At 40.9% G+C, this 27,644-nt stretch overlaps 1 protein-coding gene across 1 annotated transcript in view; it reads left to right on the top strand.

Annotated features, from left to right (window-relative positions):
* The first annotated feature begins 1,475 nt into the window (after window positions 1–1,475).
* Window positions 1,476–27,644, top strand: part of tlx1 (T cell leukemia homeobox 1) — a 27,104-nt gene continuing 935 nt past the window's right edge. The window contains exons 1-4 of the mRNA XM_028604169.1: window positions 1,476–1,575; window positions 18,984–19,598; window positions 23,167–23,404; window positions 27,505–27,644. The exon at window positions 27,505–27,644 is cut by the window's right edge and continues 935 nt beyond it. Coding sequence (XP_028459970.1) covers window positions 1,476–1,575; window positions 18,984–19,598; window positions 23,167–23,404; window positions 27,505–27,644 — 1,093 coding nt within the window. The remainder of the gene's footprint in view (window positions 1,576–18,983; window positions 19,599–23,166; window positions 23,405–27,504) is intronic.

Here is a 27,644-nt window from a genome sequence, read left to right as displayed (position 1 = left end):
CCGTTTCACCAGACACAGTCCACCTGTTTTTGTGTGTGTGTGTGTGTGTGTGTGTGTGTGTGTGTGTGTGTGTGTGTGTGTGTGTGTGTGTGTGTGTGTGTGTGTGTGTGTGTGTCTGAACAGTCTGTTGCAGCCAGAGTGATGGACTATACAAGGGTATAAAGGGGACAAAATTGGGGAGAAATGACCAACATCTGTGACCACAATAGAGGTTTTCCTGGCATTAGCATGTAGCTACATGTAGCAGTATGTAATGTAAGCCCTGCAGTAGTGTGCCTGGAGCAGATGACCATATGTAAAATTAAAAAAGCGGACTGGTATGACGTCACCCCGGGCCAAGAGTAGAAATAATTGATGAAATCAGAGTGTTCAGAACAGTGTGAAATCTGAGGTTTTAGCTCACAGGGATTTCTTTTACAAATGTTTACCTCATTATTTGAAGCTTGGGCCTCGTTTAATAAGAACATCTGACAATGTAACTAGAAATGCCCCAATCACGTTTTTAGCCACTGATACGATAGCTGATCACCAATTAGCCAATAAAAGCTATCAGTTTTTCTTCAATGACCACTGACAAGCAAAGAAAACAGGCTACACCCTTCGACAGACGCGATGGCTGCACCTGATTGGACAAATGCTTCACGTGGGGCTGTCTCCTCCCGTATTTCAAAACAGACCATAATGGCGGCTCGTTTGGAAAACTTATTTTACTAAAATAGTTCACCGAGGTGTATTACTGCAAGAAATGTCTTCATTTCAAGTCGACAAGTTTAAAAGATTTTCGTACGTTTTTTGAGAGTTGGCGAGGCGTGCTGCTGCTCATTATTTGCATAAAGTAGCCTGGATTCAACTTTATGCAAATGGGGAGCGAGCAACTCGACGCCCCGCTTCTCCAAAGTCCCCGCAACTCTACCAGAATGCATGCACGGCTGTTCACATAAACAATCAATGGGAAGCAGGGAAATGACGCTTCATGGTGGACACGCACCATTATGCCAACCTGATTCCCTTTGCCAGCCAATTTAACCGGGAGCAAGACTTTGTCAGGGGGAACCGACATTTGCAGCAAAGTGACAACAGTGGCCTCCAGGCTCCTTCCTGACCCTCTTCATGTTGCTCCAGTACAAAGCTCCTTGCCATCTTTGATTAAAAAGATGACTGGCATGTATTCTTTTTGCCCTCTGACAGAATAGCTCAGAGACAAGGGTGGACCAGAGCAGAGAGGGTGGACAAGGTCCATGAGCAACTGAGAGGCACTGCTTCATCTTTTACCTGACGAAACATGTAAGAGAAGACTATGGTCTTCTCACTGAACAGTTGATTTAGCGGTATGGTCAGTCTTATCCATCTGATGCTGCTGACGTAGCCCTTCCAAGCTGGGCATGGCAACTCATGAGGTCTCCCACGGAGTTCCCCCAGTCCAGTAGGCTGCTTCTGATCATCAAGCCCATCTTCCAATCAAAGGGGTGCCTGCTATGACTGTGGAGAAACTGGCCAAAAGTAATCTCAAACCGCCCAAGAGCCACCTGCTGAAGGATGAGGACCTAGTCCTTGGCCATGTGGTCGATGGACAAGGTATCAGTCCAAACTCAGTACTCCTCCAGGACATCTAAGATTGGAGTCCTCCCATGAACCTACAACAGCTTCAAGCATTTCTCAGGCTCTGTAACTACTTGGTGAAGGCATTCTCAGAGATCTGCAGTCCATTGAATGACCCATACTGTGGTATCCTACCTCTGATGGCCAGTTTATCCTGATGCTTCTAATGTCTACATAAGGGTGCTGTGCTGTCTCAAGAGGGTAAAGTAAAGTAATAGCCTATGGTAGCTCACACCTTTAGAGCCCACAGCAGCAATGCTGCGTAACCAGGAGGGAACTTAATGCTGTGATAGTTTACGAGACAGCACAGACACTATCTTCTTTGTTGAAGCTTTCACTTCTCACAGACCACAATGGTCTGACCTGACTGTTTCTCTGGCAAGGTGGCTGGAGGAACTGAGTCAATATAACTTTCAAATTGATCACAGAGCAGGACTACGGCATGGCAATGCTGATGCATTATCATGGAAATCACAAAGTCCCTAAAGTGACTGCTACTAGGCGGGCAGGCATGGATGCTCATACTGCCAGAAACTGCACTAACAGGGGTCCTAACAGGTTTGGAGATGTGGATGATGTGGTAGTAGCAAGTGTTAGTATTACAACAGCTTCATGTTCTAGTTCTGACTCACATTGTGATGGAGAAAGTCAAGGGGACAAACCATAGATAACAGCAGCACAGCAAATAAAAAAAGTAATGTAAAAGGTTCCTTTATCATAGCATGTAATCAGTAAAAAATCTCACACAAAAGCAATCTTTTAATTACTTACTTTTTTGGAATAATAGAAATAGAATGGGAAGTTAGCAGTTTGCTAGGTAGTGAGTTGCTCTCAAAATGTGTTACTTTGCTACTACATATACTAGTCTTGCATTGCCGGACCTACCTCCACAGTGCAGCGGAGGAAGGTCTCGCTCGTCCACACAGCATTCCAGGATGGGAGAAAAACGTGCTCTGGTTTATTGGCATTTCTTTAAACCAATCACAATAGTCTTGGGCGGCGCTAAGCACTGGACGTAATAACAGTGCCACTGCAGAGATCTGAGGAGCAGTTAACCATTGATAGTCCTCAGAAATCCACACAAACAAACACAAAGGAAGCAGAAAAAAACATTTTAAAAGCCAAAAGTCTTGCTCATTATTGTTCTCTGTGTGATTTCAATACATTTCTGTGAGATTAAATTGTTGTTTAGTTTTTTCTTTTGTCAGCTTGCCCCGAAAAAAAAAATGCTATAACTTGATTGTGCATTGTTGTGTTGAGGTTATACAAGCACTTCTACACAAGGAAACCATGCAACCCAAATATTGGAATAAAAAAAATGGCTTAGGCCCCAGAGGGGAAAACATGTCAGTAAGATGATATGACTTTAACCAGACAATTAGGAGTTTTCCAGATGAAGAGAGACTCAAATGATGTTTACTTACCGTCTGCTCCAGATAGTCAGCTCAGACACATGTCAGTGTTCTACTATGGGGACATTAGAGAGGACATTTTAGACTCTACATGATTATATATATGTACTGAATATATAAAACCCGGCTTTCAGTTCATCCTGCGTAAAGGTTGTTATCATGTAATTATCATGGTGTTATTTGCACACAGTCACACTGATGGCTGTTTGATAGATTGTGTTTGGTCTAAAAAGGGAAATCCACATGGGCTCCAGAGATGGACTGCAGTATCACTGCTATGTTGTGTCTATGACTTCAGCTCTAATGACAAATGCTGCCCTAACTTGTTACCACAGAGCCAACTGTGAACATGGTTGACAGATTGAGTGCGGATAATAATGTGGTATAAAATTTAAAAAAATGAAATTGTATGATCAAAACTTTTTAGAACATTTGACCACTTCTGATGAAATAAAATGGAACTTTTTATTTTAGGTTTGGAGACAAAATCAGTTATTGGGCCCTTTTCACACTATGTGCATTGATCAAACATGTGTCTATAGGTTATTCCCATCTAATGTCTAACAAAGCTTGGTATCTCTATTTCAGAGACCTTCCTCGTGGTGCAACTTCCAGCATTTTTTTAGGTAATGATTTGGTAAAAAGGCCAGTATCCATCCATTCATAGTCAATGAAGTCAATGTGTTTGAGATAAACTGCCCTGTACAAAGCTGAAATGTAAAACTAAAGCATTACACACCTCAGATAACCATTGTACAATTACAAAGTACACGTATGGACTCAATAGTTACAATATGCAAACGTGTCAGTATGTTGTATTCAGGGAAACCAACACCAGTATTCCAAATGGCCGTGAAGTCATAGTATTCTAGTTTTCAATAACCATGGTTGTGCCTTTGCTCACCGTCATTGCAACCACATGGCCACAGCAGAGCACAAATGTACACAAACTAAACAGCAGAAGATGGTTAGAGCTGCTCATGAATACATTGCACATTGCAAAGTTATTAATAAAACTGTGAACCAGTGTGTAGAAGTGGTGTGTAGACCTTTCCTTAGATACCTTATATTCTGCTTTGGTACAGTACATTTCGGTAAACCACATCCCTAATGTCAACTTTTTACATATATTTATATGACAGAAAAATAGTAAAGAGTATTCACAGTAGTTACACATCAATCAGGACAAGTGGAAGTAGTGGGATGAATAGGTAATAAAAAAAAGCCTTTCTGTGAGAGCAGCTGAGTGGTAAGTATGGCTAGTTCTCCATCCTATACACATCACCAGAAACATTCGTTGGCAAGATTTGAAAGTAGCATCTCCTCGGGCCTCTGTCTAACCCTCAGGGCACTAGCACCGCTGCATCGCCGCTTTTTCAGCTTCACTCTCTTTTTTTTCTCATTCTTCATTTTTAGCAGGGCGGGCAGTTGCAAGTAGGGATGAACCAAATCCAGATTTTTGGGGTTCGGTTGAATGCCGAATCCGAATCCGAATCCAAAACCGAATACCGAATACCGAATACCGAATACCGAATACCGAATACCGAATACCGAATACCAAATACCGAATCCTACTCCCATCCTCAGTCCATTAACACAGTTAACACATTAATAAAGTAAACAATGTTCACAGCAGTGTATTTTGCCGTACCTGTCTGTAGATTCCTTCATGCACAACTCGTATTCTTTCGGATGTTTCATACGCAAAACAGCGGCGATGTTGTGTATTGTTTAGGGTCCTCGCCACCACGAGACAAATCAGCATTGTAAATTGAACATGTAGCTGGACTTGAATGGCCTTCTTTTGACTGAAAGTACTGCCAAACAACACTTATTCTGCTCACGAGTTCCATTTTCACTTCCTCACAGCCTACTGCATTGAACACTCCACCCACATAAACAGTTTCCCGTAATCAACGGCGGTGTCATTACGTATTGCGTAATGCAAGCGTAGGGTTCGGTTCAGTCGAAAAGAATTCTAAAAAGCCCAATATTTGGCCTTCCTGGATCTGGTGCATCTCTGGTTGCAAGGGACCACGGCATTAGACTTGCAAGAACTCCGGCAGCGACAATGCGCATTGAGCTCAGGCTCGTCACGGGAGGGGTAGAGTACTTGCAGCGGGGCAAGTTGGTTCTTTCTAAGCGGACCATGAGGCAGTGATTGGTGGGCATTTGTACAGGATTACAGCAGCTACAGATGACGTTTATTTTTTGCTCCATTTTCAGAGCCCATAAGTTATTTATTGCTGCCGAGGTGTAAAGACTATTTCAAAAAATTTATAAAAAGGTGTATTCAAGTGAATGAGAAAGCGTGTCCAAACTTTTGACTGGTACTGTCTATTGGAAATAAATACCAACCCTGCCTTTAATATGGCTATACACTGGTAAGAGCAAATTACATTAAACCACCTATTCCGCTAATTTAGTAAAATATAGCTAACGTTACTGCAGTATGTGAGTGAACAATTAACTTCAACTAATATTTTATAAGGCATTTACTTTGAGGGGCGTCCACCACTCCAGAGCTTGCGTGCAAATGTTCAATCAAAACAAGTTACATCCGGAGCTTAGACGATTGTGATTGGTTTAAAGAAATGCAAACAAGCCAGAGCATTTTTTTTTCTCCTATTCCAGCATGTGAACAGATGAAAACCATGTATGGATACGCCATCAGGGCTCCCCTTTTAGGTTTCAAGAACTCTCTTAGAGCATTATTGGTTATCCATATTTAGAATTCAGTCAATTTGATGGTTGATGCCAACATGGATCTTTCTCTGTGGAAATTCACACAACCATCTATAATCCTACATTAGAGATGTCTTCATTATCCGCTCTGAAAGGTCGGGCCAAGCATCAAGCATTCCCAGTTTCCTCCCCATTCCTCCCATCAGCCATTCAATCTATTCTCCTCAAGAGTTCAACAACACTGAACCTGACTGACAAGAGGCCTTATATGGGAAACGTTGTGGGTCTATTACTGTAAGTTTTGGTTTGTGTTAGTAATATTGTACACCAATGCAACATGAAGAGAGATGCCATAACAGGCCATACCAAAGAAAACCAAAACCCAACAAGAAAAAAGTAATATTTTAGATGTCACAGTATGTCTGGCTGTCCTGATTGCCACATTGTCAAGGCGCCAACCACGTTACTGCAACATCCCTGGTTTGATTCCAGGTGGGGACCTTTCTTCAGACTGTTCTCATAAACCATTCATACATATAACAACAAAAATAATGCACTATAATTCATTTGACCACAACCACATTGACTGCCGCTGTATAAAACCTCGAAGATCCACTTAGGGAAGAGGTCACGGTGGATGGGTTTGTCCTAAAACACAGGGCTTTCTTGCGGGGGTGCAGAGTTTGTGTCCCGGAGAAGTTAAGGGGAAAACACAAGTTAGTATATGTAACTTTTAAATGTTTCTGAAAGCAGCAGCGTATGGATGGTCTGGCAAACCGAGACTAGCCCACGGTGACCGATACCAGGCTCACAGGCACCTTTTCTTGGCTGAACTTAAAGGCAATGATCACTAAACTCAACTCGTTAAGTTGCGTGACCTGTCCGTGTCCTGTCATGCTATTTTCAAAAAGTTATTGTTCTGAATTAGTCATTTAAAGTGTTATTGTGTAAATTATTTTATATTTTTTTACTTTTTTTTAAAAACAGACTGGACCTAGATTGCACCCTAGTTTTAACAGTCTATGGTTGCACCCCATATTAATTATGTAGCACAATTTCAAATGTTGGTGGAGGAGCTGCAGCATTTGTTCATGGACAAACCCACACTGTACATCTACTACCATCTGACAACTGTTTAAATCTTTTAGTGCTGTCCTCAATGCACCAATGTTAATATCTCTGCTGGAAACTGAAAGTGAAACATTTCCTTGTGCTACTAGAAAATGCTTCTATTTTAAAGACAATTTCTCCTTTCTTTATAAGGTGTAGGCCTACTCCTTTTGTTATTTCAGTAGTTTATCTTTCACCGGGTTTACATCTACACCGACCGCTGAAGCGCTGCCTGCTTCCTTTCGGTGCCCATGTTAAGCAATTTCACACAGGACAAGGGCTTGCTATCTGGAGCGATTGTTTAGGTATATTATATACAATATAAATGAGCTATTTCCCTCTCTCCCTCCCCTCCCCTCTGCCCCTATGAGGGACCAAGCAGTAAGGCATATTGAGTCACAGGTACGTTTCAAAAAAGGGTTTTTAGTTACCCAAAAATACCAAAATATTAAGCAACAAAAATGAAGATAAGTTCTGGGCCCATTAAAGAGGTCAACTAAACAGAACAGAACTAAAGTACTTTACAGAACAAGCTTAACATACAACTGTCCTGACCTAACAAACATGCAACAAAGGGAACATATATACTGGCAGACCAGACCAGACCAGGTTTGACACAAAAGGGGAAATAACAGTAAAACAGTACTAATTAAACTACAAATAACAATCAAAACAAAACAAACACTTATTCCAGAAAAAATAAACCTGCAATAGTTGACTTTTAAGATGGCTGTGGTCATCACAGTCCCCAAGAACTCTGGACTCTGTACGTTTTACACCATACCTCCACACAATAATTCAAAGATGGTACTATAAGTGAACAAAACAGAGTGTACAATGCTTTATGATCCAGAATGTGCCTTGTTTTTTTAAGAATTGCAACACTTCTTGACAACTTTGCTGGCACATGTTTTATATGAGGTTTCCAGCTGATTTTGTGGTCTAATATCACACCCAGAAATGTATTTTCATATACTCTTTCTATATTGACTTGTACCTAAGTGTTTGTTTTCCAATTTCCAAACAGCATAATCTTTGTTTTGTTCTTTCTCGACAGAACAGAAAATATTGGTATAATCTGCAGAGAAAACAAATTGCAGTATTTTTGATGCTCTGCATGTATCATTTCGGATGTACAAAATAAACAGTTTCAGGCCTAATACTGACCCCTGAGGTACTCCACAAGAAATAATGAAACATGTTGATTTATGCTCACCTTAATTCAATTAGCACCAAAGATGTTGATCTGTTGTGATCCATATTGACTGTCAGTCAGCAAATTATGCTTCATAAATTGTCCAACCTTTAAACAGAGCTTTTCTTTCAATATCTTAAAGAACTGGGAAAGTAAAAATAAAGCCTGCAACTGACCAGTTGTGTTTATTTCATATTTATTCATGTTATTTATTTTGCAAGTTTACAGTAATACGTGATATCATATCTAGATTTATCTGTCAAGTATTTTTGCATGGGATGGTAAAATCATATACATTAATGTTCTACTGTCTTAAAAGATATAACCTCATTTCAAATGTGTTACATTTAACTTACTAAGAAAATTGTGGTCAAGATTAAGTCATAATTGACAGGCTGGTTACCATATACAGAGCATTTCATAGTGTAGCTGGGATGTGCTTTCCATTGAAATACTGTTGTAATGACAACAATAGTTATAGGCTAAACTTACATAAACAAAAAACTAAATTTTTAACTATGTTTAGCCCACTTTTTAAAAAAAATGTTCACTGCTTCCACATTAATTGGTAAGGTTTGTCTGCTCTTGCTGTCTCTGTGATCCACTCTTTCGCTTTCACTCTATCTCTCTCTCTTCATTGCTGACTGGCTTGCATCAATCACCTGAAAATGGGATTTTCTGGAAGTCCTTGACATTCAGATGATAAGTGCACTGATAGGGAGCTGTCAATCACAGCAGGAAAGAAAACAGCAGTCCTTTGCCTCAGGAGAGGGACTACCCCAGTACCAGTGTTTTCCACATGAGATAGTGGACAGGTTGGACAAAAATATAAACTGAAATAAGTAAGCTGAACAGAGACAGATGGACAAATAGAGGCAGAGAGAGACAGCAGACTACAGACCAACCGGTACTGTGCTGGGATATTCTAACTGCAGCCAGGTTTTCTAAATAACAGCCCTGACCATTTCAATTGCCATTGCCAACATTTAGTGTGTATGCAGTTATTATTATTATATTCGGATAAAGGCAATACCCCGGTTTCTCAAATGCCATGTAAACACCTTACCCTGGTTAAAATCGCATCAGCCAAGCTCTGCTCGCACAAGTGGCTGCTCACTTCATTTGCGCGAGCATGTATGTACAGCATATTTGTGCGTCTGATGATAAAAATAATGACATTTGGCACACCGTTAAAGCTGGCTAGCTAAACATTGTGCCGTTGGCAGGGTTCAGGTTAGGCTACCTAACGTTAACGTTAGCTAGCAGCTACCTAATGTTGATGTAAGCTAGCGTTCGGCGACATATTCGGCGACATATTTTGGGCATTATTTAATAAACATAACCTGTAGTAGGACACAATCGTATGTGTATTGCTTTGATTACAATGTGCGGAATTACTTTACGTTGCCTATTTATGTCTATTTCTATTTCTCACTGTTAATTACCGGCGTCTGTACAGCATCAACAGGGGTCGCCACTGTTGTTTATGTGTGTGTGACGTCAAAAACTGTAACTGGTAGTCCAACCATCTGGTACCAGTTCACGGGGAGTAAGGTTTGACTGCTTTCACGGAGAGAAGGTTGTGAAAACACAGGTTACAGGTTGCCTCGAACGCAGCATTAATTACGACAGAACCAAAGCAGGAAGTAAGGTGACGGATTATAGCGCCAAACTCAGCGTTAGTTTTACAACTCTGGAAAGTTATGAAAGTGAAAACTATTTTATCTTTGGTCACGTTGATTGTGAAGCAAACAGAAGAAATACGTTCATGTTACAAAGTCATCTACCAGGAATTCACGCTTGCACTAAACAGTATTTGATTGGCCAACGAAGCGGTTTGCCAGATGGCATCACATTGTGTTGCAGCAAATACTAATACTAGTATTAATAGTATAATAGTAATACTCCTGCTTAAGAAAACACAGTCAATGGTATTGTTGTGGACTTTCTGCACTTCACTACCAAGACATTACTTACATTAGTTACTCTGTGTCTGTGGGTAGTGCAGTCTTTTTCGTTCAATTTTCTCTTGATGTATTTTGAGTTTCAATAGGGGTCCCACTATAGGTCTGTTCAGTCATGCTTGCTGCTCATGCTAACTACAGTTCTTGTTTTATCTCAACACAAACCGGACTTTTAGGGTGCAACACCTCCTTTTCAGCAGGACAGACCACACACCAAGGAATACAAAAAGCAAATAACACATTTGTGAACTGAATGTAGCAGGTATGGGTGCTTCAAGTTAGAAAGTACTCGCTCTGTCAAGGACTGTTTCACACTTTGGTGACCAGCAAATCAATGGCAAAGCCCTTGAAGTGCTCATATTATGCTCAATTTCAGGTTCATAATTTTATTTAGAGGTTGTACCAGAATAGGTTTACATGGTTTAACAGTAGCTAAGTAAGGACTACTAGCCAGTCAGAAGCAGAGTATGAGGGCGTGCCCTGACAGTAAGGACTACTAGCCAGTAAGAAGCAGAGTATGAGGGCGTGCCCTGACAGTAAGGACTACTAGCCAGTCAGAAGCAGAGTATGAGGGCGTGCTATGCTAGCAGCTAGGCGAGCATTATAACGTGTGTTCCAAAGTGACCACGTTTGTCTCTGAAGTAAAGGCTGGACTACAATAGAGCTGTTTGGAGCAGTTTGTGAACAGTGTTTTCTGTTGGAGATGGTAAGTCCCTTTGGGGGGGACTTTGGGCTGCTTGACTTTGTAAACTTATAACGTGCACAAAAAAGATATATAACACAATAAAGGAAAAGGAAAAAGCCAAAAAGCAGAATATGAACACTTTTAGAGCATCTTTTCCCACTTGTCCAAAGCGTCTGAAAGTGAAAATATTTTCCTCCTCACATTTCTTACTGATAAGACACAATGATGGACTGATGGACAACCAAAACAGCCTGTGTGTGTGTGTGTGTGTGTGTGTGTGTGTGTGTGTGTGTGTGTGTGTGTGTGTGTGTGTGTGTGTGTGTGTGTGTGTGCGTGTGTGTTTCCTCCTGCTGTGGGGCTCTCATGGAGTCCATACAGCACAGGTTTTCCTGTGTAAATTGTGTCTAAATAAACAGGATGATCACTCACTTATCTCTGTGTTTCAGTGCCTCAAACTGTTATTTCAGACCTGACACAGAGACTTTATTAACTTGTGTCAGTCTCAAAGTAAAGCAGCTCCAGGTTCCCTTTCTATTCAGCCAGGATCCAACACTCTGCAAAGGTACACAAAAAGAGAACAACCCACATGCCTTCCATCCAAGCAGCACTTCTCTCAAACCACTACACTCCCTATACAAACAAACTCTTAAAGTCCATAAACTATAATCATTGCCATATTTAAAAAAACAAAAAAAAACACACATAACCTTTTAAGTTAGGAAAACCTGATAACATATACAGATCTCTGTCTTATGTATGAAATATTACATGGACAAGCTCCTCCCGTATTGAGCCAGTTTGTAAACACAGCACCAAGATCTACACGGAGGGCGGCAAGATGTCATTCTTGTTGTCCCGTTATGAAAAAGTTCATTCAGTCAAACGGATTTTTCTGTCAGGGCTGCTTGTGGCTGGAACTCTATCCCAAGTCACATTCAAAATTTTAAAACTTATCTTTACTGTAACTTGCTGCAACAGAGTAATTTACCAATTTGGGATTACTAATAAAGTCCATTTATCTATCTATCTATCTATTTATCTATCTATCTATCTATCTATCTATCTATCTGAGTGGCTAACAAGTAGTCAGCACTGTCAACATAAATTTAGACCCTACATGCTGCTGCCACCTCGTCTCTTCTGCTCTGAAATTGTTTCATTATTGTTTAGTTAGGCTAATCTTCTGTTGCTTGCTAATGTCCCACCAATGTTGTTTTTGTGCATATCCACCAAAATGTATGTCTATGCTATTGTGTGTCGTTTGTTATGTGGTGTGTGTGTGTGTGTGTGTGTGTGTGTGTGTGTGTGTGTGTGTGTGTGTGTGTGTGTGTGTGTGTAGGATTGTTTAATTATATTCGTGGGGTCCAAAAACCAGGAGTACAGTATACTTGTGGGGTCCCGACAGCTTTGTGGGGCCAAAATGCTGGACCCCACAAGTTTAAAGGGCAGTTTGAGGGTTAAGACTTGGTTGTAGGATTAGGGTTAGAATTAGGTTATGGTTAGGGTGAGGGTAAGGGTTAAGGTTAGGCATTTAGTTGGGATGGTTAAGGTTAGGGTAAGGGGCTAGGGAATGCATTATGTCAATGACCGGTCCCCACAAAGATAGTGTGTGTGTGTGTGTGTGTGTGTGTGTGTGTGTGTGTGTGTGTGTGTGTGTGTGTGTGTGTGTGTGTGTGTGTGTGTGTGTGTGTGTGTGTGTGTGTGTGAAATAGCCTCCCGGCTAATTCTGGCACATTTTACATTTATTGATGTATTATTAGTGTGCATTGTCGGTGACATGAACTTGAAATAACTAAATGATTCTGCTTACTTTCTTCCTCGCTCCTCTTCCAGCCCGTGACCCAGAAATGGTTTGAGGTCTGCCCTCGTTCCGGTCCCTTGAATGTGTCTTGGAGGAGAGCGGAGGATCCTGGAGGAGCTGCGAGTGAGAGACCGTGGGTGTGTCCTATGAGCCAACACCCCTTCGATCGAAATCTGTTCTTTGATTGGTCAGCTGATCTGATGGGCATGTTGTAAAACAGCTTAAATACAATATAAATAATATTGCATGATGTGTAATACTAGAACTAGAACTGTGGAAGTAGTAGCAAGCCCAGCACCAACAGTGACTCTATAGTTATTCATACGTAGTCATAAAAATCCTATTTTCTGTTCCATCTGCATCTCATCTTATTCAGGAAAATATATTTGTATTATTAGTATTAGTAGTAGTAGGAGTAGTAGTAGTAGTAGTAGTAGTAGTAGTAGTAGTAGAAGCAGTAGTAGTAGTTATCCCATAATATCAGCCTGAGCCTGAAAAGGATGTCTAGCGTACTGAACCAAACTAATTCTAGATTTGATTCAGGCTGACCATTTATCTCACTCCCTCATGTCTGTTCTGTTCTCGCACTAATAAACATTATGTACTAGGGATGCACCGAACCCAGAGTTCGGTTCGGAATTCGGCAGAACTTTGGGCTTTTCGACGGAGTTCGGGTATTGCTGAACGTTAGAATTTTTTTCGACCAAACCGAACGGTACCAAAGAGAAGTAACGAGATGAGAAACTCTTGCCAAAGAGTATAGAAGTAACAAGAGGTGAAACTCAATAAAACGTTCCATTGCAAACAAACGCACCCATGACAGAGCTGCAGCTCCGCCATCTTGGACTGAACCATCTTGTTACTTCACTACTCTTTGTAGAGTTACGTGGTTGACGTAATGACGTAGTTGGAGCTAGACGGAATGCAGTAGCAACCTAGCAATGGCAGTAAGCTGTGAGAAAGTGAAAATGGAACTTGTGAGCAGAAAAAGTTGTTGTTTGGCTGTACTTTCAGTCAAAAGAAGGCCATTCAAGTCGAGCTACATGTTCAATTTGCAATGCCCCTTGGTCTCGTGGTGACGAGGACCCTAAACTATACACAAAATCACCGCTGTTAAGATATTTGCGTATGAAACATCCGAAAGAATACGAGTTGTGCATGAAGGAATCTCCAGACAGCAGCCAGAATGCAGCAACTTCAGGTACGGTAAAGGAAGGACAGTCACAGCTACAAACTGGTGTTAACCAGAGAAAAAAAATCTGATAACCAAAAAAACAATTACACCAGAAAGAAATCCAGCTTTATGGAAAGCACTTACAACAATTGCTTGTTTTCAAGTAAATGAACAAAGATGTCTTGAAGGATCTCAAAGATGTAATGGTGATGGTGACTACAATAAACTGTATTCTTAATATGAATTGTCTGATATGAATTGTTAAAGTCTCCCAGAACTAGATTTCATTCTAACATCTGACCTGTTCGGACCGGGTCAAGTGCTTGCTTATGCTCGAGGAGGGAAATAGTGTGAGTGCATGTCCCAGCCTGAGAGACAGCCAGCATAACAACACACAACATCTGGAGTTCATCTCCTTTACTCGGCCTTCTCACTGAGTCCTCCTTCATGTGTTTCTCAGGTTGTTGTTGTTGTTGTTGTTTTTCTTCATTTTTCTTTTTCTTTTTAAATGTGTATATCTTAGTTTACTCAATGAATTGTATGTATGTATGTATTCTTCTCATCTTATTATCCTTGATGTTTTGGCAGTAATGTTTTTTTCTGACACACATGCCAATAAAGCAATTTGAATTGAATTGAGAGAGATAGAAAGAGAGAGAGAGAGAGAGAGAGAGAGAGAGAGAGAGAGAGAAAGAGAAAGAGAAAGAGAAAGAGAGAGTGAGAAAGAGAAAATGTAAAGCATCTTCCTGAATGAACCTACATTAACCTTCAAAAATACAACTTGAAACAGAAGGCCACCGTGGATATATAATAAAAAACCTGCATACAGCGTTCATTCCTATGAGATTTGCTCAGTGGTGCACAAAGCCAAAAATGATCCACTTCCTCATATAGAATTACCCGGATGATCGGCACTGCTTCCCCACTTGAGGGCCCATTCCGTGAAATGATCACGAATTGTTAACAGCGCATTACGCGGTGGTGGCACAGAATGTGTGAAAATTCCGTGCGGCCACCACGGAAAACAATGCCACTGTAAAGTCAATGAGAAGATGGCGTGGCATTAGGAGCGACTTCAGTAGCGAGTAGTATGAAAGCCCAAAAATCTGCAGAGGCTAAAAAAAACGCAGGATTTTCACACAGGAGACCGGGGATTGTGTCCCGCGTGTCACGTTTCCTAAACCCAACTGTCCCGTTGTTGTCCCGCTTGTCACTGAAACGTAAGCCCACCCACGACCTTTTCCTTAACTTAAGGGGCCGTGTTCATTTCACGGAATTCTGTGAGATCAGGTTGCCGAGTTTCACTGAAGGCTTGTATCATGTGGACGCGCCGACAGTTTTGCTTTTATAACTTAGAATTCCTCATGAGGGCGGCAGAAACTACGCACTAGCTAAACACTAGCTTTACAAAGAACGCTCATATTTGTCGTTTTGGGTGTCAGTCGAGATCTTTATAATCATCGCACACAGACACCATGTCTAATGGCTGCTCTGCCCCTCCACTGGGATGCATTTCTTTTGAAATGGTTGCTGAACATGGGTTAACCATTTGGACTCCGTTTGCTGTTCATTTCAGATTATTGGAAACTTTTTGGTGTCAACTTTAATGTGACGCGATTCCTTGATATCCACAATCGGTTGCCATTGGTTTATTGCATACACCGAGCTGAAACTAACAGTCGAATACAACTGAAAGGTTGAAACGTGTGGGACTTTGAGATGACAGTGCAGTTCATTATCATTTCCTAACCCTTGCAAATCCTAATTTTTGGAGGGACAGATCAAGCAACGCTTATATCAATTTTTTTTTTTTCAATTGATGAATTAATAACAGTTGCTAAGGCACTGACTGAAATCAGAGGGGACAGCAAAATGTCCAAGAGTCATTATGGAAGTAGTCTCGCATTGCCAAACCTTCCTCCACAGCGCCGCGGAGGAAGGTCTGGCTAGTCCGCATGGCATGCTCTGGTTTATTGGCATTTCTTTAGCGCTAAGCGCAGAGCGGAGCCACGTTGCCTCTGCAAAATAGCCTCAGGAAGGAACTTGTTTTGGTGGAACATGTGTACGTTCAAAAGTAGTTTTAGTCGTGCGAGAGAAAACTCTGATTGGACAGATAGTCTAGCTAGCTGTCTGGATTTACCCTGCAGAGATCTGAGGAGAAGTTAACCATAGTCCTCAGAAAACGGCTTTTTAAATTACAACACAAAGAAAGCGGAAGGTAACGGGACATCCCAAAAACGGACATCCGAAAAGAGTGACATCCGGCGGAATTTCCAGCAGAACGAGAGCAACCCTGGAAGCTTATTTATGAATCCTACTATGGCCACGCCAAGGCCCGGCCCTATGAAGCAGTTTGATTGGTTGGGGTTAGGCATTTGACCTCGAGCGGTTAAGGTTAGGATAGCCGATTGGTCAGGGGATAGGACCTGAACAAACCAGGTTACGTTACCTTGCGTAAGCATGGACGCCTGGCCAATAGTAGTGTGTGAATGCTATTGAAGGGCGGGTCTTGGCGTGGCCATAGAAGTATTCATAAATACGCACCCTGGAAGTGGAACGTTTTGGATTTAGACTAGGCTCAGTTTCAGTTCAAACTTTTTAAAGTGGTGTTCTTTAAGCTACTTTTGGAGGCTGTCATTCATGGATATATAAATAATTGATATGAATAAATGCAGTAAGAAACACATAATAACACAACCAAGTTTAACAGCAGCACAATGAGCATAGATAGATAGATAGATAGATAGATAGATAGATAGATAGATAGATAGATAGATAGATAGATACTTTATTCATCCTGAGGGAAATGTTAGGCATCCAGTAGCTTAGACAATCATAACATAACATAACATGATGTTGAGTCAAAACCAAGCTGAACATAGGCTATGGATTTATTGAAGACTGTTTTAGCTATAGGTCAATCTAATAAACTGGAAATGTGCTTGGTTTTAGGCCTAAAGTAGGTTATTCAGGAAGCAAGATGCACAAAAAACAGAAATGCACTGGGCTGCATCTGAACTATATGTGTTTTGAGAATGTTGAATTGTGTTTTTTTATATGTGTTTTTCTGTAAATATTTTTTAAAATGTTGAACCTGTGTATAAAATGTGAGAATAGTGAGAGGATGCGTTTGAAAGTGCTGTTTAAATGCTCGATAAATCAAAACTGTCTCCTTTTCAAGTAAGGAGACAAATCATTTAGCCTCATGAAATAAAAGCAAAATCACTTGTACCGCTGTTAGTAGGTTTGTTTCAACTATATCAGGTCTGAGATTATCACACTGTAGATGGATACACACACACACACACACACACACAGGGGAGCTGCCCCCTCTTTTTTGTGCGTTAGGTTGCTGTCTTATTTTCTGTCTTTCTGTGTTCTTTTTTTATAATTTCTATTCTATTCTATTTTTTTGTTCTCTTCCTTGTGTGATGTGATTTGTGTTTAAAAGTCCAAGTTTTAAATTCCATTTAAAGTCTACACACTGCGCGGCATTACTCCTCTTTTGCATTTCATCTCAGTCATTTGGCCGCTGTTTCCAGTCTCTTATGTTTATCATTGGCACACACTTAAACATGTGTAAGTGTGTCTCAATGTGCAGATAGGCTACCGCTTGCTTTAACATTTGCTGTCGGTCAATTGGCCATGAGAGCTGCTCGAAGCATATCAAATATTAATACCTTAATGCCCTGTGTTAAGTAATTAAGTCCCACGTGGCTTTTAGAAGGAGAGAAAACCAATGCGTCACATGGTCACGTTTGCCATTGGATTGTTGTGGAGTGTGTGTGTGTGTGTGTGTGTGTGTGTGTGTGTGTGTGTGTGTGTGTGTGTGTGTGTGTGTGTGTGTGTAAATCATTATAAATAGGAAATACGCCGCTCGTTATTTTTACGATTAAACATAGTTGCCTTCTATTTGTTTATGGCACAATGAACGTCTCTCTAATTTAAACCAGTCAGTGATCATTTTGGATTCATTAATAATTTTTTTTTAATGAATATAGCCCTAATGCCAAATAATGACCCATCATTTATTTACAAATATATATATTTATAGTTTGTATTATTAAAATGTCACTTTAACTCTCCTCCTGGAAACATGCGGCTCTGTTCCGTTCCCACGTGAACGAATACAAAAAAAAAAAAAAAAAAAACGGGTCCGTGTTTGCAGCAATGTCATCACTCTGAACATGAATTAGTAATGGCGCCAGCTCCATAACAATAAATGAGCAGCCTATATTAAACATCAATCATTTTTTCAGTGATTTATAGGCTACTGTAGCCTATTATTTCAACCCATTAATTACATTTATTAAGGTTCCAAAAATTCCACAAAATAGACCCAAACAAGGAAGTTTCACCTATTAATGATTCATAAAGATTTGAAAGATAAATGCCTATTGGTGTGGAGCCTTTGTTGAATTAATTGTATATGTTTGCTACAGATGAATAATGTCTTTCCAATGTGCTAAATTCATAAATTCATGGGCGGATTATGAGACAACGGGCCCTTGATATATATAGCTCCGAGTCAGTAAGCCATAACTGAGAGCCATCATGCTCATTATTTTGTATGAAAATGTTACAGAAACAATGCATGGAAACACTGTGGGAAGAATTATCCAAAATATAGCCGAACAAAAAGAAATGTTCGATCTCCAGATATCCAACAGTGTATCCTCCGACTGCCTGTGACTTTAATTCAATCAGTTATACAATCTGAATGGTTTGATTGTAATAACTCGTTGGAGAATTAATTCGCGATAGAAAGGCGTAGATAATGTGTGTTGCTGCAACCACTACGGTTATAAACTAGCCGCACAGTGTGTCTCTTTGCTCAGTTTAGACTTTATCTGTAGGATACTGAAAATAAAGAGCAGCTCCGCGATCAAGAAAAAAAAAGTAGGCCTACAAAAAACTAAATGGTCGCAAAAATGTGAAATGTAGCCTACAGGCTATAGATATTCTCAATGGGACAACAAGCACTGATACACCTGAGCAAAAACACCAGCGGAACTGTAAACTAGATCTTCTTTAGAATAAAATAAACTCAGGAGCGCGCGTGCGTGTGTGTGTGTGTGTGTGTGTGTGTGTGTGTGTGTGTGTGTGTGTGTGTGAGAGGGGCAGTGTGAAGCAGATCACCATATTGATCAGCTGTTAATCAGTGTTTTATGAAGTGTGCCATGAAGCCTCCATAGGGCTCGCGCAGTCTTTAGCCAATCGAGTTTCCAGGCCTCAAATTGGGTCTTAATCTCGCGCTGTCTATTTGGCAGCTTGATTGATGTCCTCGCGCGGCAGAGGAGGAGTGGGGGGGAAGACAAACAGTCCAGCCTCGCGCTCCTCTCCTGCGTGCACACACAGACAGACGCACACACGTGCGCCCGCCGGCACACTCACTAGATAACGACTGGAGCTCGAGCAGAAGAAGCCCAGACGTAGAGTCCGGGGAGCGGCGCGTGGAGCATCCTCTGTTGTTCCTCGCGCCGGAGCTGTTGGGGGGGGTGAGGCTCGCGGAGGCCATGGATCACATAGGGATAGGCCTACTGGGGGCCCATCTGCAGCAGCACGCGCACGCGGAGCCCATCAGCTTCGGCATCGATCAGATCCTTAGTAACGTGGAGCAGAGCTGCATGCTGGGCGCGAGGATGCACGAGCCGGACTACGGACACGGGGCCTACGACAGCTACGCGAGCAGCGGCGTGAACGGCGCCGGCTATATGTACGGTAACGCCGGATATAACGGCACCGGCAACTCGTGCGGGGTGGCTTCCCTCGGCGGGGCCTACCACATGAACGCGGGCGTGAATGCGAGCGGGACTAACGTGAGCTCCTCCAGGGTCATCCGTGTCCCCGCGCACCGGCCTGTGAGCGGCGGGAACTCGTCCGCTCCGCCGGTAAGCGGCCGCGGGAACATCAGCAACATGACGTTCCCCTGGATGGAGAGCAACCGACGCTACACCAAAGACAGGTTCACAGGTAGGCCCATATAATATAATATAATATAATATAGGCTAATATAATATAATATAATATAAAAGCCTATAATATATATATATAATAAAGTGTAAAAAGTGTATTTTTTAAAGACAAAGTAGCCTATTTAGAAAATATAATTGCAGCTGCAGCTTTTTCTTGTAAATCATTTAACCCGTGTGTTGTCTTCGGGTCAGATTTGACCCGTTTTTCAAAATGTCTATCTCAGAAATATGGCTTTCTTTGTTACTATATCTCATTGGGATGATTCCACACATCGCGCTTCGCAAGTACAACAAAAGCTAGGATCTCTACTTTCATTTCACTTTTGGGTGTTTTATAAAAAATTTAATTCAAAACCAGACTGAACATTGACATTTACCCTCCTGTAATCATCCTTCCTTTAATATGACTCTAAATAATTCATAATTTCTGCTTTTTTTAACTCAAGAATTAGGTATAATTTCCTATAAATGAGGTGTAGGTCCTACTGACCTTGGATTCCAAAAATGAGTGTAAAACTGGTAATAAGTTGGTGTTAGTGGTGTTTATACATGGTAGTGAAAGAAGCGTTAAACGTCAAAAAAAACATTGAAAAAAAAGTAAAAGAGACGAAAACGTCAGAAAAAAGTGTGGATTTTCAGGACGACAAGTAGAATGGAAGACAACTAAAAATGGTTTAAGCATTTTCTGGCCGGAGTGGCCGGGTTAGGTCAGTGGGTAGAGCAGGCCCACATGTAGGCTACTGAGAGGAATCCGACCCGTGACGAATTCCTGGGTGTCTTCCCCCCACTCTCTCTCACCTAGCTGTCGTGTCAAAAATTTAAGGCGGAAAAGACCCAAAAAATTATCTTTAAAAAAATAATAATAATTTGCCTGCTCATGTGTACCCACCCTAGAAAGAATTTCACTTCGCAAATGAATCCGTGATGAATGACTCCAGATTTCAGTCAGTCAACAAAGGCCAAATTAATTGGGAACTAACTGAAGGCGGCTGATCACGGTGCACAGCTGTCATTTATGAAAACTTGAAAATAATATAAAAAAGAATATGAAAAGTTAAAATCCAGAAGTTTATTTACTTCATCTTTTTATTGTTAATAATGTAGGCTTACAATACAAACAAGAATCACCCTTTTATAATAAGAAACTTATCATTAACAAAACTGCATATGGTTTTAATTATATATGTATATATATATATATATACAGTGCTGCTCATAAGTATTCATACCCATGCTAAAGTTGACTAAAAAGAGGAATAAAAAAATCATCTTTTGGAAATTGATCTTAATTAAAAAAAGGAGGAAAAATTGATTGGCATGGTTTTATTTCAGTTAGCCTAATAGCTGGTTTGCATTGATATGGATCTTATCTCAGTTAGCTATTAGGCTAACTGAGATGAAACCATGCCAATCGTGAGATATGGTGAAGGGCCTTAAAACGTCGGACTGTTCCTCATTGTTTTAATTAAGGCATTAAGATCAATTTCCAAAAGATGATTTTTTTATTCCTCTTTTTAGTCAACTTTAGCATGGGTATGAATACTTATGAGCAGCACTGTATATATAGTGAAGTTAGTGTAGGCCTATGTAGGCTATTTAGATTCTGAGCAGTAATAAGATAAAATCCCACGATGGGGAATTTCCTGTGCTACAGCAGCTCACAAGAAAAAAAATTACACACATCAGAATAACACAAATACACATGAAGTAGACATAGGAGAAAAAAATATACATAAAGTATAAGAAATAGAAAAAAATAGAATTAGTTCTAATAATAATAATAGTAATAAAACAAACGTATTTACATAATAAACACCCTTATATAAACAGTATATAACCACAGATATACAGATGGATAGAAATGAAATATTGCAGTTGAAGGTAACAAATAGTGATAAATAAATATTGCATAGTGCAGAATATTGTCCAGTGATGGCTCATGTTGCAGAAGCGGCGAGCGGTGCTACATTATGACGTCGCATTAAAGAGTCGGACTGCTGCTGGAATGAAGGACCTGCGGTAGCGCTCCTTCTTGCACAGTAATACACTACAGTATTACTGTAAAACTGTAGACTGAAGTACTCCCTCTAGTGTGGTATTATTATTTACTAATTTAAGACTGCTATGATTATTTCTCGTGTGTGCTGTGGAATGGGTCTCTCCCCGCTGCACTCTTCCTTTCTCTTTCTCTACACGCTCTGCCTATTTGAAACTCCCACTGCACTTCAAATGTAAATAGATATCAAATGTATAAGCCATTTACAACCGAACACTTGAGTGACTTGTGTAGTCACAATACCGTTGGCTAGTTATTTCTTGTGATCAGTCATTTTGTCAAAATTTCACTCGCAGAAAACAAGTTCTCCAAAGGTCTTTGAATGAGCCGTGGGTTAAATATGAATACAAAACAAATAAATAAATAAAAAACAGATCTGGAAACGTTTTTTGGTCATGGCTTCCGTCAAAATAAAAAAAAATAAAAATGTAATTATAAGCTATAAATATATATAAATATACAAAATTGAACTGAAAAAAAAAAACAATCCAGTTCTCCGAAGGTTCCCCAGAGGTTCTTGGGTTATGGTATAAGAAATAAATGTGCAAATAAATGCACAACATACACACACAATGGTGTTACGGTCAAACAATTAATACATGAGCATAGGACTTCAAAACAATGAATTATGCAGTGTGAGTGTTGCATTTCCTACAGTTATAAATGGCTGTGCAGGACAATATTGAAACAGACTGTATGCTGTATGCCATTTTTGAATCTTATAAATAATAATAATAATATATGACTCTTCCAGTGACGGACTAGGATCAAAAAACGGCGCTGGCATGTACAACACACGGCCCTATTTTTTGACAGTAGCTAGCTTGGAGTGAATCTTTCCACCCAAGATCTTGAGTATTTGTGGCTGCATGCATACAATAACTTCAAAATGAACCAGATAATTTATCAGTAGTGGCCCATAGGGGTCCATAGGGAGGCGGCCCTTCTGGCATTTGCCCAAATTCCAGATGGCCAGTCTGTCACTGGACTCTTCCATTTTAAAGGTAGGCTACTATATTGTTGCTCCAGTGCAGTCTAATGTATTGTAGTGGGTATACTGCACTGTATATATATATATATATATCTGCCTTTTGGTGAGTGGGGGTGTCCTCTTTCAGGGAAGTTTTGAGCGACTTCATTTCCTGTATTCTGATACACTTTTATGCACCAATTTACGGTGGAAATACCTTTATTCAGCCTATGTGAAGAAGAAAAACACAGATGACAATTCAAAATATATAAAAAAAAATAATGGAAAGTATGTTGTTGTGTGTCGTTGGGCATTTTTAGGTGGGTATATGGAAATCCTGGAGCTTTCTGTGTATCACGTAGACTACACCACTGTGCTGCTCTGTCATTTTCTGTCTGGTTGTCCTGCGTACCCTGCTTTGACCTTTCCTTTCCTTTCCTGTCGTCTCCTTTGGTTTCCTCTTGCTTTTCTGTCCTGTCCTGTCCTGTCCTGTCCTGTCCTGTCCTGTCCTGTCCTGTCCTGTCCTGTCCTCCTGTCCAGTGTCCCTCTCACCCCTCACTGTAACACGTCGTGTAGGTCACCCCTACCAGAACAGGACGCCTCCTAAGAAGAAGAAGCCTCGCACGTCCTTCACTCGGCTGCAGATCTGTGAGCTGGAGAAGCGCTTCCATCGGCAGAAGTACCTGGCGTCCGCCGAGCGGGCCGCCCTCGCCAAGGCCCTGAAGATGACCGACGCCCAGGTCAAAACCTGGTTCCAAAACAGACGCACCAAATGGAGGTGAAGTCATGTTGAATCATCTTTCTTTTCTTTTTGTTTAAACTTATTTCCAATGCATTGTTATCTCTACAAAGCTAATTGGGATTGTGGGAATATTTGGAGCAACCAACCAAAGAGGCTCTGCATTCTTTATGGAGGCCTGGAGGCCCATTTGGCTCCTTAAGTGGTTTTTATAAAAGCTTTTTGGTCCCTGTTATGTGTCATTGCTTAGGCTACTACACTACTACGTGTACATGTTTAAGCAGATTTCTGAGACAAAAAATAATCAACGTCAACACAAGAGTTTTAGCTTTAGTAGCAGAACTAGTCTCTGCAGGTTGTGCAGCTGTGTGACTGTATTATACTGAGAAGAGTTCCTATTATTTAGTTACTCATTGGTATCTAAATAGTGTGGACACAATGAATAGAAATTCCTTTCATGAAGATTACAAGAGTGTTGTATAAAAAATCTAATTCTGAAAATGGCCACTGAACATATTTGCTGACTGTTGATATTTCAATCAGGAGACTTCATTTCTGATATGTGATGATTTATTGTACATGTGCGTGAAATGTACAGTACAGTCTTTGGAGATTAGACTCCACCATCATTTACAAATTCTGAGATACTTTTAAAAAGGGGTAGGGCCAAAGTATGAAGATAGGTTACTACAGGCCTGGCCTAGCCTAGTGTCTAGATGGAGTCTAGACACTGATGGTGGCGTAAGGAGCCTGAAGACCAATACCGAAGGCCGCCGGGAGAGGCCCCAGGAGCCGGGAGAGGCCCCAGGAGCCGTGAGGGGCGAAGACCAGAGGAGCAGGGGAGGAGGAGGGTGGTGCTCGTATCCTGAAATGACAACTGAGCAGCAGAGAGAGAGACAGGTTTAAAACAGGGAAGTTGTGCAGTGATTGGCTCGTGAATTTCATGGCCGCTTCTGATTGGTTAAGACTAAAGTGAACACCTCTACAGCTGATCCATTCAGTGGAGTGAGGAGTGATTATGTTTAGGAAGTCATCCTGAAAGAACTTGCGCTCAGCTCCATACGTAGAGACTCCACATGCACCAGGAGACATTAAGCTTCCCTTCAATTGAACAAGTTTAGAAAGGAGTGGTGTCAGTTAGAGTAATAAAGCCTCAAATAGCAGAAATAAAATGCTTATTGATTACGTTACATTTCATTTAGCTGATGCTTTTATGCAAAGCTACTACCAATAAGTGCATTCAACCATGAAGGTACAAACTTAGAACAGCAAGAATTACATAGAAGAAGAAGCTTATAGCTTCAAATAAGCCAAACTACTTTTACCATCATCTTCTTAGCCAAGAGATGTGTTTTTGGTCTGCGACGGAAGACGTGTTCCAGCTGTCCTGATCTCAGTGGGGGAGCTCGTTCCACCATTCAGGAGCCAGGGCAGCAAAAAGTCGGGATTTTGTCGAGCGATTAGTCGTCCCTCGCTGTGAGGGAGCAGCGAGCAGATTGGCCGATTGCAGAGCGGAGTGGACGGGCTGGGGTGTAAGGTTTAACCATGTCCTGGATAGGGTTGGGTACCGAAACCCGGTTTCACTATGGAACCGGTTCCTACGCAACCGGTGGGAATCGGACAGGATTATAACGCAAATTTTGGCTCCTCATTTCGGTTCCACTTAATGTGCGAAACGGACGTAAAAATATCCCCCTTTCTCTGTAGTCTACCGTTAGCTAGCTACCGTAAATCTAGGCTATTTTTAAAATGCCATATTTTCCCCTCTGGGCTCATCAAAACGGACGCAAAATATCCCACTTTCTCTGTAGTCTTCTGTCAGCTAGCTACCGTAAATTGGGCTCACCAAAATGGAGGTAAAAGCATATTAACCATTCACTGTTAGGTGACTTAGGTTTACTTATTATATATTTAAGTACTTTAAAACATTAATATATTGTTAAATTTAAATAATTTTCAATAAAAAAAGAAACTCACTATTTTTCAGTTTTTCAAGAATCGGTTTAGGAACTGGAATAGTTTTAAAGGTACCAGTTTGGCGTGTGGCTGGGTTGGCTCAGTGGGTAGAACAGGCGCACATATACGTGGAGGTTTATGCCTCGACGCAGGGGTCCAGGGTTTGAGTCCGACCTGTGACGATCTCCTGCATGTCTTCCCCCTTTCTCACCTAGCTGTCTTGTAAAAATTAAATGCGGAAAAGCCCCAAAAATAGTACCGGTTCGGCATCGGAATCGTAAAAATCCAAACGATACCCAACCCTAGTCCTGGATGTAAGCTGGGACTGATGAAGGTGTAGTGTGAGAGGAGCCCACTTGGGGGGGTTGAAGACCAGTCGAGCTGCTGCAGAGGTCGGATATGGAGGCCCGCAGAGCAGCCAGGAGTCTAGTCTAGACGTGACAGGACAAGAGGCTGAACCATTTATAGGCTATTACCCGTTCACTTAGGCTAACTCTTATTTTCGGCAAATCATTTGTCAAACTGAAATGTGGTTAAAGGACGACCAACATTTTCATTAAATAAAACAAATACAGTATCATAGACCTACCATTTGGATGTGTCATAAAAGGGCATTTAAAAATGGATTCAGCATGAATCTGTCTTACAGTAGGCTAGGCTAGGCTAGGCTAGGCCTGTAGTAACCTATCTTTGTAGATGAAAGGGAGTAAACTTGTCACTGCAGTTTTCATTTTTGCAGAAATAATCATCGTTAATGTCAGAGGAAAGAAGGGCAGATTAAAAAACAGAGAATGTAGGCTATGTGTACGTTTTTGTTTTTAAAAATGTAAGCGTCACACGTCATCGTCCTCTATTTTTTTGAACTAATTATTGGAATTCATTTAAAAACCCTACTACAATTTTCACAATAATGATTTACAAACACTTATTTTAACTAAAATACCCTAAATAAATAAATATCTAATATTATCTTCAGTGATATATCCTGTACGTGTTCTCACCAAACAGCCTAATGACTCGATGTCGTGTCTTCAGACAGTTTGACCAACTGTTGCCATTTGTTCATAAAACTATGGACTATAGGCACATACGCTATAAGTAGGCTAGTAGCCTAGGCCTGTATACGCAGAGGTAGGCTACCACTGAGTACAGTAGGCCTAGGCTATAGGTTTCTCAAATGGGGGTACGTGTACCCCTAGGGGTACTTTGGAGGACTGCAGGGGTATGTAACATTTTTTCAGTTACTTCTCTTTTTTTCCAAGTTTTTGTCGCTGTTTTTGAAGTTTTGTCGTGTTTTGACCTGTTCTTGTCTTTCTTCCTTACTTTTTTCTACCGTCTTTTTTTCGTCAAATTTTCGTCTCTTTTTTTGAAGTGTGTCGCTTTTTGGAATTTTTTGCCACCTTTGTCGCCCTAGTGTTGCCTTCCTTCTTTCTACTGTTTTTTTTTTTTTTCAAAGTAGTTATTGCTTTTTTCAAAGTTTACTATTTTCGACCTATTCTTGCCTTACCTCCTTCTTTCTACCGTCTTTTTTCCAAGTTTTTTCGCCTTTTTTCATCAGCATCTAAATGTGTTCCAGGTCCAAGGCTGTTGTTTGGTAAATCTATCGCTGACATCACTGTATTCTTCCTCTTTATAGAGACTTTTCTTTTCTACCAAAAATTATTCGTGCTTGTTAGGGGGTACATGGCTTAAAAAACTATTGAAAGGTGGAGCATTATTGGCAAAAGCTTGAGAACCAGTGGTGTAGTCTATGTGATACTCAGGTATATGCAGTATACCCACTAGGAAAGCTCCAGGATTTCCATATACCCACTTAAAAATCCCCATGATACGCAACAACATACTTTCCATTATATTTTTGATACATTTTGAATTGTCATCTGTTATTTTCTTCTTCACATAGGCTAAATCAAGGTATTTCCACCGTAAATTGGTGCATAAAAGTGTATCCGAATACAGGAAAAGGCAGATTCTGGCCATTATATAGCCTACTGCAGTACAGTGTAGCCTACCCACTAAAATCCATTAGACTCCACCACTGTTGAGAACCACTGGCCTATAGGCCCTATGGCTGATTGTTATCATACATAGCATATTATAGGCTAATGATTAGGCTGTAGGTAACAAAGAGTTTTGGTCGGATGTGTAAACCGCTCCGCGGTGTCTCCTTATCGCTGTTCCAGGCGGCAGACGGCGGAGGAGCGCGAGGCGGAGCGGCAGCAGGCCAACCGGATCCTCATGCAGCTGCAGCAGGAGGCCTTCCAGAAGACCATCAACCAGCCGGTCACCCCGGACCCGCTGTGCCTGCAGAACAGCTCTCTGT

The sequence above is a fragment of the Perca flavescens genome, chromosome 17 (genome assembly GCF_004354835.1).
Source record: "Perca flavescens isolate YP-PL-M2 chromosome 17, PFLA_1.0, whole genome shotgun sequence".
In the NCBI taxonomy this organism is placed as follows: domain Eukaryota; kingdom Metazoa; phylum Chordata; class Actinopteri; order Perciformes; family Percidae; genus Perca; species Perca flavescens.
Note: the sequence above shows the minus strand (reverse complement) of the source record. Positions and strands in the feature narration are given on the sequence as shown.